Source organism: Buteo buteo, chromosome 2, assembly GCF_964188355.1.
Source record: "Buteo buteo chromosome 2, bButBut1.hap1.1, whole genome shotgun sequence".
Lineage (NCBI taxonomy): Eukaryota > Metazoa > Chordata > Aves > Accipitriformes > Accipitridae > Buteo > Buteo buteo.
Window position 1 is genome coordinate 46,380,301 of NC_134172.1, and position 19,050 is coordinate 46,399,350.

The 19,050-nt window shown below is 38.7% G+C and overlaps 2 protein-coding genes across 4 annotated transcripts in view; one reads left to right on the forward strand and one right to left on the reverse strand.

Annotated features, from left to right (window-relative positions):
• Nucleotides 1-6,577, forward strand: part of STT3B (STT3 oligosaccharyltransferase complex catalytic subunit B) — a 53,240-nt gene extending 46,663 nt beyond the window's left edge. For both annotated transcript variants that reach the window (XM_075053075.1, XM_075053085.1), the window contains 4 exons: nt 312-485; nt 1,511-1,624; nt 2,684-2,896; nt 4,914-6,577. In XM_075053075.1, coding sequence (XP_074909176.1) covers nt 312-485; nt 1,511-1,624; nt 2,684-2,896; nt 4,914-4,994 — 582 coding nt within the window. In that variant the 3' untranslated portion in view covers nt 4,995-6,577. The remainder of the gene's footprint in view (nt 1-311; nt 486-1,510; nt 1,625-2,683; nt 2,897-4,913) is intronic.
• Nucleotides 6,578-8,712: 2,135 nt separating this feature from the next.
• Nucleotides 8,713-19,050, reverse strand: part of OSBPL10 (oxysterol binding protein like 10) — a 127,113-nt gene continuing 116,775 nt past the window's right edge. For both annotated transcript variants that reach the window (XM_075053105.1, XM_075053098.1), the window contains exons 9-12: nt 15,975-16,161; nt 14,337-14,519; nt 12,654-12,807; nt 8,713-11,883 (exon numbers count right to left, since the gene is read on the reverse strand). In XM_075053105.1, the coding sequence (XP_074909206.1) occupies nt 11,839-11,883; nt 12,654-12,807; nt 14,337-14,519; nt 15,975-16,161 (569 nt within the window). In that variant the 3' untranslated portion in view covers nt 8,713-11,838. The remainder of the gene's footprint in view (nt 11,884-12,653; nt 12,808-14,336; nt 14,520-15,974; nt 16,162-19,050) is intronic.

Below are 19,050 nucleotides of genomic sequence, written 5' to 3' on the forward strand. Positions count from 1 at the left end.
TGTTTTTGGCAATACAGCCATGACTTGAAAAATCCATAGGTTCCACAAAAGGAAAACCCTTATTCCTACATTTTATACTCAAAACACTTGTTTCAACAGGCAACACTCCTCTTAGAGAGGAGAAAATATTTCAGTTTAGGTTGGGCTTTTGAGTTTCTAAATATTCACATGGGTTTTCTTTATCTGGAATTAAAATGTGGGCTTTGGTTGGCAAATATGTATTCTTGGGTTTTCATCTGTCAGGTATTGATCTGCGGATCTGTTCGATAGGCAGCTATGCAGGTAATTAAGGTATTTTTGCTCTGATACAGGTGGGAAAGGCAATGTCATCAAATGAGTCGGCAGCATACGAGATCATGAGAAGCCTGGATGTGGATTATGTTTTGATTATTTTTGGTGGTGTGATTGGCTACTCTGGTGATGATATTAATAAGTTCTTGTGGATGGTGAGAATAGCAGAGGGGGAGCATCCCAAAGATATTCGGGTAAGTGGAAACATACACAGGAAAACTGCAACAGCTGAATACTGTATTTCTGGATGTTCATCTCTTTCTTTCTTTTTTTTTTTTTTAAACCTTTATTCATATTATTGCTTTTCTGGTAATGCTCATTACAGTGGAGGGAAATCTCTACTACTTACTGCAATTTTATTTGAAAACCATGTTATGGGTTGTTTTCCTAGAACAGTAGGAGTGCAGAGGCCTGTAGCCCAGTTTCTTTCAGTATTTATGGTTTTGAAAGGTCAGTAACCTCAAAAGCTTTTCACTTTTTTTGCATGATACTAAAAGTATAGGATATCTTTTGTAATTCTTGTGTGTCTCACTGTGTACCATCACACTTAAAAGTAGGAGTGTTCAGACTGTTTAAATAGTTGGCATTACAAATTTCTTCAAACTCTGTTATAGTAGGAGACAAGTTAAAGTGTTAATATTGACATGTAGAGTTTAAGTTACTCAAACATCTCAGAGATTACAGAAGTTTATAGCAATATTTTCTTAAGCCTGACAAAACCTTCTAGATATTGAGCACAGGCTTAAGGGAGTAGCCCATGTGTGTAGTTTCATCTTGTACTGGAGGTGAAAATGGCAGAAATTTTTTGTTTAAACACTGTGCACAGATGAAGTTTATGGTAACATTGCAGACCTTGTATATTAACAATACAGTGCTTTTCACCTTTCTGAAGAATAATTTTGATAGATGCCCAACTAACTTCTACATTTTAAGATCAGTTTTCCAGTAACTGGTGACTGTGAAGTGACAAAACTTATACCAGCACAATAATATGGATTTAGGAAGATTGGTTGGGGTCTGAGTTGCAAGCAGGTAGTTTGTAACTATTTTACCTTTAATGAGCACCATCATTTTCTATTTTAAGACTAGCTGAAATCAGCTTTTAAACTGTAAAAGTCAGCTTATATTCTTTGTGAAGTTTTTTCGTGGAGAAGAGAATGAGAAATTACCTTAAATAGGGGTTTAGTTTATACTGACTCTTTGCATCTTCTTTTTAAAGGAAAGTGATTACTTTACCCCTCAGGGAGAGTTCCGGGTAGACAAGGCAGGTTCTCCAACTTTGCTGAACTGCCTCATGTATAAAATGTCCTATTACAGATTTGGAGAGATGCAGGTTAGTGCTACAACTTCTACTGAATCTTAATTGAAATGTGAGAAAACAAATGTTATTTTGATGTATTTTCCATCTTTTAGACTGAGTGTTGCTTGTAGTAGCAGAATTGGAGGTAAGAGTCAGCTTTACAAATTAAAACACATCTAGGCATGGTCTACTGTATATAACTCTTAGAAAAAACCATTTCTGCTGCTAACCCACACTTGTACTTGGCTTTCTGCTGTGTGTCACATTGTCCCAGATGAGCATCTTAATTCCTCTATGCAGTGTGCTTGCTAAAGCATTAACTGTTATGTTGTGGAGAGCTTTAGATTTGTTTTTTGTAATAGCAACACAGAAGTGGAACTGTTAATTTGACTACTTAGTATCTGTCAGAAACTACCTGATTTCTATCGAAGTCACATCAGTGTATTAAACAACACTACACTTATATAATAAGGGCATAATTCTCAGAGAGAGCTGTCACTCCTCTTTGGGATCATCAAGTACATGTGTGTAGCTAAGTCTGCCTTGTTTGCTTTTTTCTTTCCTGTTTCCCCCACCCTGGCCAAAGGGCCTTCGTTCTGATGTGTTAGCACAAGAATGCTTTATTCGGCTAACACTGAGGCCAGTGGATCTTACTTGTAACACGGAGGTGTCAAATTTAACTGATAAACATGAACTATTTCTGACTTGTATGGAAAACCATGAAAGTGCAAATTACTGCACTATAGAAGAGAGAGCACAAGGGAGCAGCTATGCTGAAAAGCCACCACAGGCTGCTGCACCTCAGGCTTTCACTTGAGTAGTTTCATCTCTGAATGTAGACATGATATTTCTGTTGAGACATTAAGTGCTGTCTCCTACGACATCTGTAGGAGTAAGAATGAATTTGTCTCTTCTTCAACTGTAGAAAGGAATGGAGAGTGTTTTCTGTGTAGTAATAACCAATGCAAGAGAAGTGTTGTCCTTTGACTAGACCAGCTGAAAGCATTGCCTTGTGGTACAAAGTACCACAGTTTGCAGTGATGGGTGGTTTGGGTTTTTGTCTTAAACTAATATGCAACTTTAATTTTATAGCTGGATTTTCGGACACCCCCAGGATTTGATCGTACACGCAATGCTGAGATAGGCAACAAAGACATTAAATTTAAACATCTGGAGGAAGCCTTTACCTCAGAGCACTGGCTTGTTAGAATATACAAGGTGAAACAACTAGACAACAGAGAGACGTTGGATCATAAACCTAGAGTAACCAACATTGTACCGAAACAGAAGTATTTGTCAAAGAAGGTGGGTTTCCAGTGAAGTAACTAAAAGGGGTCAGGAGATGGCAGTTTATTTTTAACAGTGAATCACATAGCTGGTGAATTATGTATTTCCACTAGCTAGAATGTTATGGATACTGTTAATGTTAGTGTCCAATATCAGACCTGCCTGCTGGTAATAATTGTTCATTTACTGTCTGCTTAATTTAAAAGCATGTGAAGACACAAGGCTAGATTTTTTTTTAGGCAGAATGCTAACTGGAAACAGAGTGTGTCACTGGCTGTTACAACTCTTAAGTCTTCATATAACTGGAAGTATAATCTCTAAAGTACATCAGTTCATGTTTCAGTAACTATGGCTCACTAAGTAAATAATGTGGAAGTTGATTTCTGACTTTGTTTGAAAGTAGTGATGCCTAGAAGTTTAAAAATGGCAATTTTGTATGAAATAAATTAAATATGAAACTTTTGTTGACGGAACTTTAGTGTCTGGCTGCTTACTGTTTCAAGTCATCTTGACGGTTTTAAAAGTGTTAGTTGTGGTGTGCTACTTCAGCCTATTAAGAAAGGTGTGTTACCAGGGGAGTTGGGGAGATTTTTAGCCGCCCTCTCCTTCACAACATCTATTTTCTATATATTCAAATATATGTTGCAAAAGGAATTCCAGAATCCTGTCAGAAACAAATGTGTAACAAACTAAATTAGTCTAGGTAGTAAATTTACACTGTGTCATGGAAATACAAGTGAAGAATGTTAGAAGGTAAAGATGCTTCTTTTTGTGATCTGATGGAAATTCATAAAATAAGGTTATTTGGGAGTTGCCACTGAAGCTAGACGTATCTGGAAAGGAAATTATAAGCTGTACTGTGACTATCATTCACTTAGTGTAACTTTTGATCTTAAGTGACAAGCAAGGCTATATTTATAAATGATAGATGCATTGACCCCACTTAAGCTGTGGATGTGTCAGTTGTCTGTCTAAAGACAGGATAAAAGTCAATGCAAATTCTGATCCATCACCAACTCTTGCAGTACAAACAGGCTCTACTTCCCATCAAGAAATCAGAGAACCAGCAAAGAGCATGGAGCAATGTCTAAAGTAGGATTTCTTAGAATGCATTCTGAGGGCTCCTTAGTAGCCACAGGTTTTCAGCAGTTGCTTCCTTACTGGAAATTCAGTCCATCTCCTACCACTCTTCCATGTTAGGAATTACATTGCTCAAGCTCAGAGATGCAACATGTCAGAGTATTCCATATTAGTTTGTATCTATCTCACTTTATAATGATAACGTTGTTACTATTAAAAAGAGAAAAGTTCTACTTAATTGATACAATAGAGCCTGCTGGTAAGCACAGCAAAGTGCAGCAAGTGTGGGAGCGGCCTACTGTCTAATTTGTTGTGGCAGGCATGTTGAATGTACAGTTCTACCTGCCACGAACTAACCCTATGTATACAATTTTGACTAACATTAATGTTTCCCCCATTACTACCTTAAAAAAAATAAAATCTAAAATATGCTGATAAAGACACATGAGCAGAAAGCACTAACTAGCCTACCGACCAATAGCAGAGGACTAAAGACTAAAATGTGATTATTCGGTTTTTCTTTTACCTTTGAAAAATGTTGCTTTGAGCAAATATTTCAATCATTTTTCTAACTTCTAAAAGAATCAAATAGTGCAAAAGATGCAAGAAGATACCTCCAAATAAAACTAACACTCTACACCACTTCTGCTCTTTGGGCATATTAGAGCTTTATCATGTTGGTGAATTATTAATTCTGCCTCAGCACAAGCTTTGAAAACAATTCTACAGATCTGGTGGATGGGGCTTGCAAAAGTACATCTTGTGCAAAAGCAAATGTTGGGCATGAATTAACAACCCCAACTTTAAAAATAATAACTGGATAATACCTAGTTGAGGGTTTACCATTTAAGCTCTTTAAAATCAATCTAAAGATCAGGCATTGAAATGCACATCGTTAAACCGCGGTCAAGACTAAATCATTAACTAATACATTTTATTCTGTTTTTCTTTTTAGACCTCCAAAAGGAAGCGTGGCTACATTAAGAATAAACTAATTTTAAAGAAAGGCAAGAGACCCAACAGGAAGACAGTTTAAATACACTGTTTTTGATTGCTAATACGAAGCAGTTGTCCTTGAGATAACCAGTCTTTGCCTTTAGCTCAAGTCATGTTTCACAGCAACATGAGGGTACAGAACCATCATTGGTCCAGATTATTGTACAAAATTTTCAGGCAATGTCTGATTAAAAATATTGGCTTATTGAGAACAGCTGTTTTAGATTTGTAATGTGAAGCAAGACAGAGCTGCTATCCAAGTCTAGCAGCATTTTTTTTATTGGTACATATTATCCTTCAAATCTGTTGAGAATTTGGACTGACTGCACCAAAGAACCCTGTAATTTGGTCCTTGGCACATGCATACTTGTCAATCTTTTTTGGAAAACACTGTTCAGCTGAATAGCAACAGTATGTAAACTGGAATGGTGAAATCTAAAAATTACTGGTTTTCAACAATTAAAGGAAGCAGAGCTCTCTGAAATTAAACTTTCAAAATAAGTTACTCCCATGATTATTTTTCAATGGTTTCTTTCAATGTCCTTTTACTCTTGCTGCAGGCTGGTTTTGACGTGGAGTGCAAGAAGCAAAGCTGCAGTTTTCACAAGAGATGACAGGGCAGATTAATTGGATGCTAGTTTAGGTGGATGAGCTGCTTTTGTTTAACAGGGGATTGCAGTGTTGCTGCCTTATGCTGTCGTTTCATAAGGTAGACAAGGCAAATCTTGCACACCATAGATAAAAGGGCTAAATTTGTATCCTCCTGAAAAATCTGAAACGACAGTAATGAATGCTATAGTAACGTACACCTGAGCACCAGGTAGTGGCTGGTGCTTCAGAACAGAAACTATTTTAGGTAAATGTTTACATTGGTAAAACAAGTATAGCCTGATTAATTGGGGGGGGGGGGGTTGACAGGTATACAAAACCCCTTTTCTGTGGCTATCAGAGGTAGAGGATTTGCCAACCTCTACCCCCTCACTGCCTTTCTTGTGAGGGTAGAAGTTTTTCTGGAAATCTGTTTCTCTGCATTTTTATTTAGAGTGCTTAAATCAATTGAAGAAAATCCTGCTATAGTGCTATTTGCTTTGTCTGTCTTTTATACTGGGTTTGGTTTTGGTTTTTTTTTTTAAAGTGGTGAAAACTGTCAGATTAAATGCACTAAAATATAAATGGAGACTGAACATGTTCACTTTCCAGCTATAGGAAAACTTTATACAGACTTGAAAATTTAATTAAAATGAAAGGGTTTTGCAGTTTGTTTTCCTGCCACAGGTTGTAACTTTTTATAGAAACAAAACTCGCATCAATAATTTGATGTAAAATGCAGAATAGTATGTACCTTTCATGAAGAAAATGTAAATTTACAGTGTTCTGTGAGAATGTTACTGCTGACTTCTTTCCCAAGGTGTAGAATATTTTTTTGATTTATGAACTCATTTTTGACTCCGGTGGTTTATACAGACCAATACTACAGCTGCAACATTTTCACAAAGGTAATTAAATCTGGATTTCTGGCCCCCTGTCGTTTGGAGATTTGATTTTATTTTGTTGCTTTAAAGCTCAATTCAGACCAGTTGTTGACGGTAGGGGAAAATAAAGTTAATTCAAGTTTTGTGTTAAGGGTGTTGTGTCAGTTTTGTTGTGATTAACTTGGTAACATGTTGCTTATAGTCCTAGTGATAAATTAAGTCATTCGAACTCTGTAATGCAAATCTGCTGACCTCATGAAGTTGCTGTAATGAAGCCACAGCAGCTACTCAACATCCTTCCAGTTTCAATTTATTAAGCCAAACGTAGGGCCTCTGCTGTGATGAAATTAGGGTGGCTGTAATAAAGAACAGCAACCATCTTTCTCAAACACACATGTTGCAGTGAATCCTTGCAGCATCTGCAGAAGCTCAAGCCGTTTCAGTTGCTTACCCACAACGAGAAGGGGTGATTATGTGATGCATGATTTGTAGTATCTTGCTTCTTCCAAGCAAATCTGCATCCTGCCCCCTCACCACTGGTAAGAAGTAAGTGATCTAACATTTGGAAGAACATCTGAAAGGCAGCAGAACAGATGCTGCTGGTCAGTCTGTGGCTTGGCACTAACTCAGCTTTGTTTTAAAAAAGGAAATAAAAAGCTGCCTTCCCATCTTTAGGTAGCTTTACAGTTCTGTCAGTTGTTTTCTGCCTTAGCTGACAGTGTTCTCTTTAACAGAGCAGAATAAGTGAATCCTGTCACCATTTATAGCATTTTTAAAGCTACGTAAAAGAAAAATAACCTAACTACAGGAATCTTGGCCAGTCTGGGCGTAAAGTTGCCTACCACTTACCTGAGCTTTCTTAAATCTAATGTGACTTCAAGGTTTCTGCCAATTTTCTGCATTTAAAATGAAATGAAAAGTTGGAGTCATTAAGGCAGCTATTTAGAAAACACAAAATTACAAAGAAGAACTGGCAGGCATTGTATCACCTTCCTTGGTTCCTCAGGACCCCGCACACCACGTAGGTTACCTTGTTCTCCACCTGCATCCTAGAATTACTCAGCTAAACTAACTTGTATCTCTTCTGAGAGCTGAACCACGCTTGTACCAGCAAAGAATACATCTTGCATCATTATCAAACATACCTTCCATACTAGTTTATTTCCTTAGCTACAGCCATCCTTTTGTTGTTCTACTAGGTCAAATTTTGAAGCATAACTGCCACAAAACAGTAGAATCTGAAGTAAAAAAAAAAAAAAAAAAAAAAAAAGGTTAAGCCAGACTCTGGTCATCAGTTGCTAAGGAACTAAAACTGCAAGTGTCTAGAAGCCACTATTGTGTAAGTTCCAGTATCACTTAATCATTACTCTTGAAAGCAGTGAGGGCAAACAGTACGACTGGTAATCCCAGAAGAAACATTTTGACTTGTGGAACTAATTCCATAACAGAGGGGGAGAAGTCATTAGTTAAATATCTATCTTGATAGGTTTAGTCTTGAAAAACCAGTTAAATGCTTTGACTCAGCTCTCTGTACATATCAATCCCGCTACAAGTAAAAAACCAAAAGTTGTATTTGGCTATGACTAAAACAAACTCAGTAATGTCTTTAAACCAAATGTATAAACTGCTCCACAACATGGCCTTGAAGCAATGCAACAGAAGGCAAGGAACATGACTGGGTAGCGTTTCCTGTCCTAGTCACAGCCAGTGTTGTTTTCTGTTTTGCGTAAAAACAAAGTGTTCTGGCATGACAGTTTCTAACACTATGGAGGAATGTTTAAAGTAAACCACAGCTGCATTATCTAACACTTGAAAAATGCTGACCAGGACCCATGATGCCTTTAAGCACATTTTTCCTCCACGTGCAAATGTCCAATACTGCAATAAGTTAGCATTGTATTTTAAGAGGTATCTAATCAAGAATCTGTTAATGACAAAGATTAAATGAAATACAATTTTCAGAAACAAGAGAACACCTTAACCTATTTCCTTTTTATTTGTCAAAATAAGGCATATGCTCCCCAGCCTTTCCTACAGCTGTGATGCTGCCCAGCCCTGCCTTCCCTGTGTAGTGCTGTCCAGTTTAAACAAAAAACTTACCTATACTGTGTCTGGCAGTGTGAACAGGGCAGAAAAACCCCACAAGAAACCCAGATTCAGCTGACAAGTCACTTCTATCAGAACCATGCAAACAGCTCACAGGCACCCTGATACACCGCTCCTGGACATCTGAGTAACTTATAGCAGTTAACTAATGCTTCCATGGAAAGAGAAAGGGCATCCCACTACTAAATGAAACAAATCTTTTATTCATGAGCATTGTCGTTGTAAATTCACAAATTATGAAAGGAAGGCAAATCAGAAGAGACTGCCAGAGCATCTTTTAAATGATAAAGGTATAAATTTTCTTTCTGAACATCTCTAAGAAAGAAAAAGGTTGCATAGGCTTTCTACAGGTGTGCACAAAAAAACTGAACTACATGGAGGTTTTTACATTACAATTCAGAGTGTACATTGGCTACTTGAAAAGGAAAATATTTACTTGCAAATCCAAGACAGTTACTGGAACAACCTACAGAATAAGGCTTATGAATATTTACTTTTCAGCCCTGTAAAATATACTGAACACATAACTATCAGAAAAATAAAATGACACTTGTGAATCTTGTTCTGGAATCTCTCGCTGATGGCATCTTTTCAGAAAGGACTATTTTTATGTTTGCCTCTCCCAAGTTACTTTGGAAGAGAAACAGTGGTAAAGATATCAGGGGATTATTCACAGCATCAGAACAAAACAAAACATTTGTCAGAGCACAAGTGGAATGTTCTTGGCATGCAGAAACAACCAACCATGCAGACAGAAAAAATCTTCAGTAAATTACAAGCATAAAATTATTCAAACTTCTCCTTAAAAGAATGGCTACAGCATCTTTGTAGCCTCGACAGTCATACCATCAAAGCTGAAAGAGGTCTACTCTTTCAGGAGGGCGGGCCTGTATGCCTGACAGAGACTGGTTTTCAATGGCTATTTTTAGTGAGTATGTATGTGGCTTGTTCTTTGGTGTGTGAAAGTCAAGAGTTCTGGGAGGATATTCCACGTGTTTAATTCTGTATTTTCGATTTTTCTTTGTGATGATATTATAAACTGTATGAATACTTCTAGTTACTTATCAGACTAACATCTAGAATGAGAGTGGATCCATTATAAAGTTAATTCTTGCAGGTGATAAAGACATTTTCCTGATGATACGTGGTAGTAGTTCGGTGATTACTATGACAGCATCATTTTGGTTTTGTTACAGAAAAACATGAACTATTTCTAAAAATAAGATTTTTTTTCCTTTAAAAAAAAAGTGTCAGTTACAAAACCAAGCTCATACACTCCACTTTTTTTTTTTTTAAATAGGATTTAAATCATGTATACATGAATCTTTCTAATGTGCAAAAAAAGGACACACAAGCAGACAAAATAGCATTTAGGAGGAAAAAAGGAGCCACACCTTCATTAAATAGGGATCTGAAGTTCAAACGTAAAGATCTATTAAATATTATGTCCAAATGAACAACTACTGGCATGTTTCCTTGTGTACACACCTCCATTTAGCCTTCTGAGTTGCTCCAGATATTTTAACATCTACCAAAAAAATAATTATAAAATGCAGGACGCACAAGAACAGATATAAGCGCAGTGCTTTGACCTAAATATATTTGTGTAGTATCTATAAAGCCTAAGTTATTGTATTAAGAAAGCAGACAAAAGGCACAAAATTAATCAGTACTACAGAAAGGTAGGCATCCATGCTACTGTATGTTAGAAATATAGTGGTTTCTTTACAGGGCACTGTAGAAAGAAGCACTGAGCAGCAGTCAGCACATTTTACGTTTGCCTTTTGTTGCCACTTCTCTCAAAAAACATCTTCACTTTCAACAAATATGAACTAAAACGCAACAAAGCCTTAACACACGTTTAGAATCCACTTTCTTAATGTCACAGTGGTTACATGACAAAACAAGATCAAGCTACAGGATTGTTTACTTACTTTTTTTTACTTTACAAAACAAATTATATCCCATTTTGTTTCATTAATGAAGTTATTGTCTCAGTGTAATAATTTACTAAATTGTTACTTTTACATCAGAAAATCATTCATCTGAGAAGGCTAGTTACATCATCTCTATTCATCCAAGTATTTCACATCCTGAAGCAATCAACTGGGTCAAAAGCAAAAGAAATCAAAATACAGGTCTGCTTGGAGCCTTAATATGGAATTAAGGGCTCTGACCAGACGAGCTCCGTCTCCTTTCCCAGAGCAGTGTTCAGAACCCACCTCCCGGCGGGTGGGGAAGGCTGACGCCCGTCACAGCAGCACACCAGGACAGGACTCCTACCCAGCCTCACCCGCCCCAATGCACAGCCTGGCATTTATTTCAGCAGGAACGCATCAGCAGTGGTTTAACTTGGAAGGCAAGGCTGTGACACAGCCCAACGGCCAGGCCGGGCCTCGCTTACGTCAGGGTGGAAAGCTGAGGCAAGAGTGAGCTGGACGGCCACAGCTACACCTGCCAGAAGGGATTTAGCGGAACACATAACCCAAAAGCATTGGCATGACAGTAGCCAGAGAACATGACACAGCAAGATCAAAATTACCAGAGCAGCTGGCTCACTGGTGACCAGAGATCTATTAAACAGCTGGAAGTATGAACAAACAAAAAGTGAGGACACAACGGGTTAGTGCGAACAATCTTCTTGAGAAGGTATTGCTACTTCTTATGAGTGGGAATTGTCTGCCATCTTATAAGTGACAGGAAACATGCTCTTAAATTAGCATCCCGAAGAGCGAGTGCGCTGTCAGTGTATCATTCTTAGGTCAAAGTGAGTTACTCAATGACTGTTTAGACAGAATGACTGCCATTAAGTGACACATCACATTTGAAGTGCAAAACATTTTTGGCAAAAGTGAAAAATAGAAAAACCTTAACTGGTACTAATAAAAAAGTATTTTCTTAAATACTAGCAAAGGGCCTGATCCTGCAAGCACACAACTCGGGGAACCCCAGCTGAGTCCAGCCAGAGTTCTATGCCCTAACACTTAGAGGAAAAGGTCTTTAAATCACTGTTAGTGTTTATACTTGTTTACATGTAGTGTAAATAATACACACACAAACACATACACACTGCATGTATATATGTGTGTATATATGGACGTGTGCGTGTGTGTTTGTGTATCCATACACACAAAATGGCTCCTGAATAAACTTGAGCTTGTGGTTATTTTGAGATGCATCATTCACAGTACATAGCTTCTCATTTGTATCTTCTGATAACAGGACCTATCAATGACATCTTGAAGTTATATACTGTATCATTTTAATGCCTTTAAGGTAAAGTTATGAGGCAACTGCTCTGTCCCGTCAGTGAGTCTTCCAGAGAGGATTCAAGTATAGCCAACCATCACCCTGCAAGAAAATTAGGGGAGAGTTTACAAACAAGACTTCCACATACTGGATATGTGTATGTCCACATAAAGGCTAAAGTAACACTAATCAACACAAGAAACCATCCCTGTCATCTGAAATGCTGTGCTTGATGAATTTACAGGTAATCTGGGTGGGAGGGAAAAAATTACAAGGCGGAAGAGAAGCAATGGGAACATGCAACAGATGAACTGCTGATTTAAATAGCTGCACATACTGGCTAACATAACAACACAGTCACATAATAATTCCCTCAGTCAGTCTTATTTCCCTTCCCCCTTTAAGAAAGGGCAAAGACAAACTTAGTAAAATGTTTCATTTCAAGCAGATGAAACCCAAGACTCTGTTTAAGATGTCCACGCTTACTTACATTGGACAAATATCCCTAGATCACGTTCACTTTAGTATGCTGGGATTAAGATTAGTAGGGGATGTAAGTACATAGCATTTGCAAATTAAGGTGTGGATTTTAAGATAAAAAACATAGCTTTAAGTGCCTAACATGAGGTACCAAAAATTCAGGTTAAAATAAATCTAACTGAAGGAAAGTGAACAAGTTTGCAATATGGAGATAGAAAAATCCATTCCTCTTCTTTAAGAGCCAAACTCTGGCAAAAATAGAATTTAAAACACTCAGTGGTATGTAACAACACTAACCCATGGTAAAAACCACAGACAAATTCATTTGTACTAGCATCCTCCTGTATGCAGAAACATGCTATAGGGTCTTTAAAATATGACAATGAAAGTACCTCTTTGGCAAAATATTTTGGTTTCCACGGCATTGTAAGAGCCACACGTTGCCTCTCTTCTGCTCGCTGTCTCTCTTCAAGGCGGTGCTTGTGTTCTGTTGCTGCATCAATATTACCTTCTTTCAGAGAATTGGTGACATGTTGCCAAAGGTGCCTGTGTGATGGAGGAGGAGCACAAGCGACAGTGAGAACACTTCTGCCGTGGCCGAGTGCCTGGCTAGACAACAGTATGGTGAGAGGCAGACTGATGCCATGTTCTCCATGCCATTTCTGCAAGTCATGCAGCTTGTGAACCATCGCTCTCCTAGGATATTCATTGCATTTGTGGACCAGATTTTCAGATTTGCTCAACTCCCAGTATTTTGCCATGCAGGTTAACTTTCTCAATAGCTTTTGTTCCTGTTCCTGACTCTTCACAACCTAAGCTTTCTTCTCAAAGCAGATGGATTTATTTTTATCATTTCCTGTTCACGTTCTTTACTGATGATCCACACCCAAATGATACACATTCATTTGCAGTTAAATTTTTGAATTATAAATGAATGTTAGCCAAGAGCCAATTGTACATTAAATTGGGACACTGACTCTTCCCACCAGGTTACTAACAGAGGAATTGATGCACTGATTCTAGGAGCCCTTCTAGGTCTGTGCTCTATATTCCCAGTTAACAATAATTATCAGTATATAACCAAACTTGTTTTTCACACTACTGACTGCATTCAGATACAAAGCCTTCTGACACTGTATTAGCCTAGCAGAAACTTTGCTCAGAAAAATACTCAGAAGAAACCAACTGCAGCCTGCACATACTTCCAGGGGTGTTTAAATGAGTTTCTGTTTACAATCTGATAAACTGCATATCCTACAGAAACACTGGAGAGTTGTAATTTGCTTACTAATACCTAAGAAATATAATAAATACACTGCAGAGCTACTGGTTTCCTTATTTACCCCTACCTTTCTATTCCAAAACTATAGGGGGAAAATGAGTTTGTGATAAGCAAGCATGTCTAGAAAGTAGGAAAATGGTATCTGACCCTGCACAATGACTCAAGACACACCTTTGTACTATTTACAGATAATAAAATGAAGCCTGTTTTTAAATCCTCCAATAAAATGTTCCTAAATTCAATAAAAATATTGATTTTTCTGAAGATAAGCGTCAACAGTTATTGACAGTGAATAACAGAACAAGTTTTTTTCTAATGTACCTAGTCAGAATTAGGCATATGACATGGGTGCTGAGAGCCTTAAAATCACGTGTGTCTGTGTGTGTATTTATATCTCATATTGCATCACATTTTACATATATATATATATTCTAAAATATATAAAACATGAAATTCCAGTGTAAATTATAAGATGCAACATTACTTGCGACAAATTAATTTGATTACCATTTTAAAATCACTAAGAAAAGCAGGTGAAAACACTGCATTACCATTTTCCAAATGCTCATTAGAACACATACAAGCATTTTCCCCCTCTAGAAAATTGATGTATACGTCACTATAATTTATGTTTCAAAGAACCAATACACAGCTCCAACTATTTGTGCCTAGATTAACATACTGTATGAAGTGAGGTGTTTTTGAACCACACCATTCATCACTGCAGTTTGCTTCCCTGTTCTGTTCCCATCCGAGGTTCAGAGGCAGAATACTGTAACGCCTCTGCCCTTACCTTGATTCCAGTGGGCCTTGCTTTGCTATCGGCCTAATCTTTTTCCTGATAACAGGCAGTTTGTTAGTGTCAATCACTTTGGTTTCTCCATTGCTGTAAGTAAATTCCAGAGTACCGTTCCATTCTCCCTGTGCCTTGCATACAATGGTGTTAGTGGGATTGTGTTTCACTTCAGCTGTAACCCTAATTCAAGAGGGAAGAAAAAAAGACCACAGAAATAACTGGTACCATTTATTATGACCATATGAAAGCATTACCACAGCTAAGGCTACAAGCAGCTTTCTACATCTACAAAGTAATTTTTCAAGCAATGTATTGACACTGTCTCCAAAAAGAAAGACTCACCCTGAGAAAACTCTGCTAATACAGCAATAGCTTTTGGACAACATTCTCCCAAAGTACAGCAGTAACCCAACTTAAAAAACTCTGACACTCAGCTCTAACCCAGAACTGTTTACCTCATCAGCCTGAAAAACAACTCCTGACATTCATGTGACATTTTCAGTACATGGTATTTTCACACCTGAACATAATGCTGTCAGATACCTATGTCAAAGACTTCAGGTACCTTTATTTTCTTCCTTAGCTCTGCTACTTCCTTTCTCAGCTGCTGAGAGGCAATGACTAAAGCTACGTCAGTGGTCCAAGAACTGGTCTGAGAGTCAGCAAAATAGATAGATAGGACTGGAAAACCAAAATGCAGGGAGAAGTTTCATGCGTGTGTGTGTGTCTCTATGAACATGCACACATGTGCTTCACCAAGCCATGTCAACTAATCTGTAAACTCATATAGGTTTTTAAATTATTAAACTAATACAGCACAGCCTTCCCCAATTTTCCCTAATGACACCAGTTAATAATCTACATATTTCAGAAAAAAAAAAACCTGTCAAAAGAGCCCATGTTGGTATTTGCCTGAACACAATATTGAGACAGTTGACACACATATGGAAGAATAATTAGAACAACTGAAATAGAAAAGAGGTAACCATGCAAAAGCACAGTCTTCTCATGGACACTGCTACAGTTGGCAGCAGAACAAGAAAAGGGTCTGTGTACGTTAATGACTGTGTCATCAACTTGAGCACAGAAGTAAAACAGGAAGCTATCTTGCACAGTGCCTCTTCACACCCTTAATAAAGGGGAACCAAAGGCACATAAATAGTATTTTCATCATCTGGAAATTTCAGTGCAGAAGTGGGAGTCCCCAGTAGGCAGCTACCACTATAGGCAGTGATGCTTTTGCTTCTCTCCTCCTTACAGGACCTCCACCTGGAACGCCAGTTCATCTACAAGACTCACACAGAAGCAGCAGCTGGTGTAGCAGAAATATTGCCTTTTCTGTGTACATTTTTCTGATCCTGCACTTAGAGCAATTTTTACAAGCAACAGAGCCTGGAAGAATACATTCACTTTAGTTTAATGAGAGAAATATATCCAATTCAGTTAAACAATATAAAGTGTATAATTACAATAAACTGTGCTCTAAAGCTGTAAGTCATCTCAGACACTAATAGGAAAATAAATTCAGATATCTGTCTATAAAATAATCCAGCAGAAGAACTGAACAGATGCCCAAGAGTCTTTCCATTGAAATCCAGTAGCAGGTAAACAAGAATAAGACAGTAATTCCCGTACCTGTGGACCTTTCCTCCGTAGAATGGCTTGGTATGGAATGTGACCGTAGCAGAATAGCCCGTTCTGGCACAACTGATGTTGACTTTCCCTCCAAGCTCCACCCATGGGATGGTAAGTATCGAGCGAGCATAGGCACTGGGCAGGGTGAAAACATACTCTTCTTCATGTTCCATCAAGTAAAGAACACCTACATAGGAAGAAGGTTGAAAGTGAAATGATAAAAGTTCACCGATAAGACCTGGCAGTCACTGACCAATTACTGTCATCAGAATGTACTTCCACAGAGAGCACAATGTGCAACTCGCCTTGAAGGAGGGTGCTGTCTGCTAAGAAAAAAAGTCTGCCCCCTGGAACAAATTTCTTCAAAGAAACATTTTCAAAAGCACACAATTTGAATGTGTACCCTGGGGTCCTTCATGGTACCAAACGGCTTATTAGAAAATCTGACTGGATTACTTATTTTGTGTTACTGACAAGCAATAAACTGTTAAACTGGAAAAAAAAAAATTGCTTGCAAAAAGCCAGTGAATATTCAGATGCCCACTCAGTGTCATATCACAATCTCTCTGTAGAAAAAATATGGGCATGGCGAAAGGACCCCTCAGTTATCCATTCAATGAGACATGACCAGGTCCTCTCTGCTAATTTCTTACCGAAGCGTTTGTTGGTGGGAGTGAAAGGCTCTCCCTAGGTCTGCCTGGGTGCAACTAGGAAACATGCTTGAGGAAGCCATCCAGAAATTTCCTCTAAGTTTGCTCCTTCATTTCCAAATGCCTGGTTTCCCACACAGCCTTTGCAAAAGTCTTGCATAATCAACGAGGGGCCACGAGGGCCACTGCTCTATTACCACCAAGACCAATGTCTCTACCATGCAGAGAAAATTACTGGCAATTCCACTTCATTCAGTAAAGGTTCCTCCACTATGCTGGTTTTGGCTGGGATAGAGTTGATTTTCTTCACAGTTGCTAGTATGGGGCTGTGTTTTGGATTTGTGCTGAAAACAGTGTTGATGACACAGGGATGTTTTCGTTGCTGCTGAGCAGGGCTCACACAGAGCCAAGGCCTTTTCTGCTCCTCACCCCACCCCACCAGCGAGGAGGCTGGGGGGGCACAAGGAGTTGGGAGGGGACACAGCCGGGACAGCTGACCCCCACTGACCACAGGGATGTTCCAAACTGTATGACGTCATGCTCAGCAATAAACAGCTGGGGGAAGAAGAAGGAAGGGGGGACGTTCAGAGTGATGGCGTTTGTCTTCCCAAGTCACCGTTAGGTGTGATGGAGCCCTGCTTTCCTGGAGATGGCTGAACACCTGCCTGACCGTGGGAAGTGGTGAATGGATTCCTTGTTCTGCTTTGCTTGCACACTCGGCTTTTGCTTTACCTATTAAACTGTCTTCACCTCAACCCACGAGTTTCCTCACTTTTACTCTTCCAATTCCCTCCCCCAGCCAAACTGGGGGGGAGTGAGAGAGCAGCTGTGTGGTTCTTAGTTGCCAGCTGGGGTTAAACCATGACATCTAACCTAAGCATTATGGGGCTGTAACTAAAAACAACAACAAGCAGCAGCAGTAATTTTTCAAGATTATTTGTAACTACAAAGGAAGCTGCATGTCTGATCAGATCTTAGCTTTCCTTTGGGTTAAGGATAGAGCTCTGCCCCCACCATAGCTGTAGTTTGGTCTTCAGGATGACAAAGAACAGGACATAAGACCAGGTAAAGAGTACCTTAAACCTTGCACACAGAATTAGATCATGCCAAATACCTGTAATATATATTTGATTAGAGTTTTAGTCTTTTGTGTCCCATTAATAACTGCCTAAAGGCAAAAATTACAGCTTTGAAATAATTTTTCACAACAGGGATTGAAAATAACCCATCACAGGAAGCACTTAGAACCCAGAAATATTTGAGAAAAATCAGGAAAATTATCTTGACATATCTATTTAGAAACAAGATGAGCTTGATTCAATTTGCCTTCACCCTGGGGCAGATAGGGGAAGAACACACTGGTAATGGTATTGATTAGTTCATCTATCTGTTTAAGGGAATAATGACACTAATTTTGCAAAGTGATCTGACATGCAATGATGAAAAAGTACTAAATAGGAACAAGGCATTACTACTGCCAATATAAAAATATGCCCTTACTGCTGTACAAAAACACAAACCTAAAAAAAGATAAAAAATTTAAAAGCACAGAGCTCTAACAAGAATCATCATCTTAAATACTGGCTCCAATTAATAGAACTAAACACAGGCACAGGAAGCTCTGCACCTTGTCACTTCTGCCTTCTGAAACTGTTCCACAGGAAAACATCTTTTGCAAAACGGAATAGTTTTATGCAGTTGTTCCCAGGACTTCTGCAACCTCAGCCTGCTGGCAACAACACAGCCAGCACTTCTACTCCAGCAAGTTTGACACAAATGAGCTGGAGAGTGCAAAAAACACAAACACAGAAAAGCAATGTCTTAAAAGGACCTTTCATCATTTTGCCTCGGCAAGTCACAAGTTCCTCGTGTCATCTGCTGAACCCGCACCAGCAGGGAACAGCCAGGACACAGTTGGAACACACTCAATATTTTGCCTCAAGCTTCCTCGGCTCCATACCTGCAGGTAAAACCAAGCTGAACACATTGCAGGAAGGCTGAACTACCCAACTCACCCAGGACACGCAACCAGGAAGAACTCGTACTCAAAAAGACAACTCTGCTTATTAAATGCATTAAATGGATGCTGTAATAATGCGAAAGTAATACAGAACAATCAAGAAGCCTTTTAACTAGATGATAATACTCAAAAAGGATCAACAAAAGCTAATGGGTACTGATTAAATGCAGAAAGGAAACCTCACAGGCTGCAGTTGGGCATTTTCCACACAGAGAACTACAACAGGTTTTAGACTCAAGTCTGTCTGCTTTCCCTTCTCCTCCTCTCCCCATTTATTCTCCACCTTCTTCATTACAGTCACGGACAACAGACATGTAGCAGCAACCAGCTGCTCTAAATGGCCTGTAGTGCTACCCATGAGGTCACGTTTCCTCAGTCTTAATGGTCTAAGCATAGACACAATCCT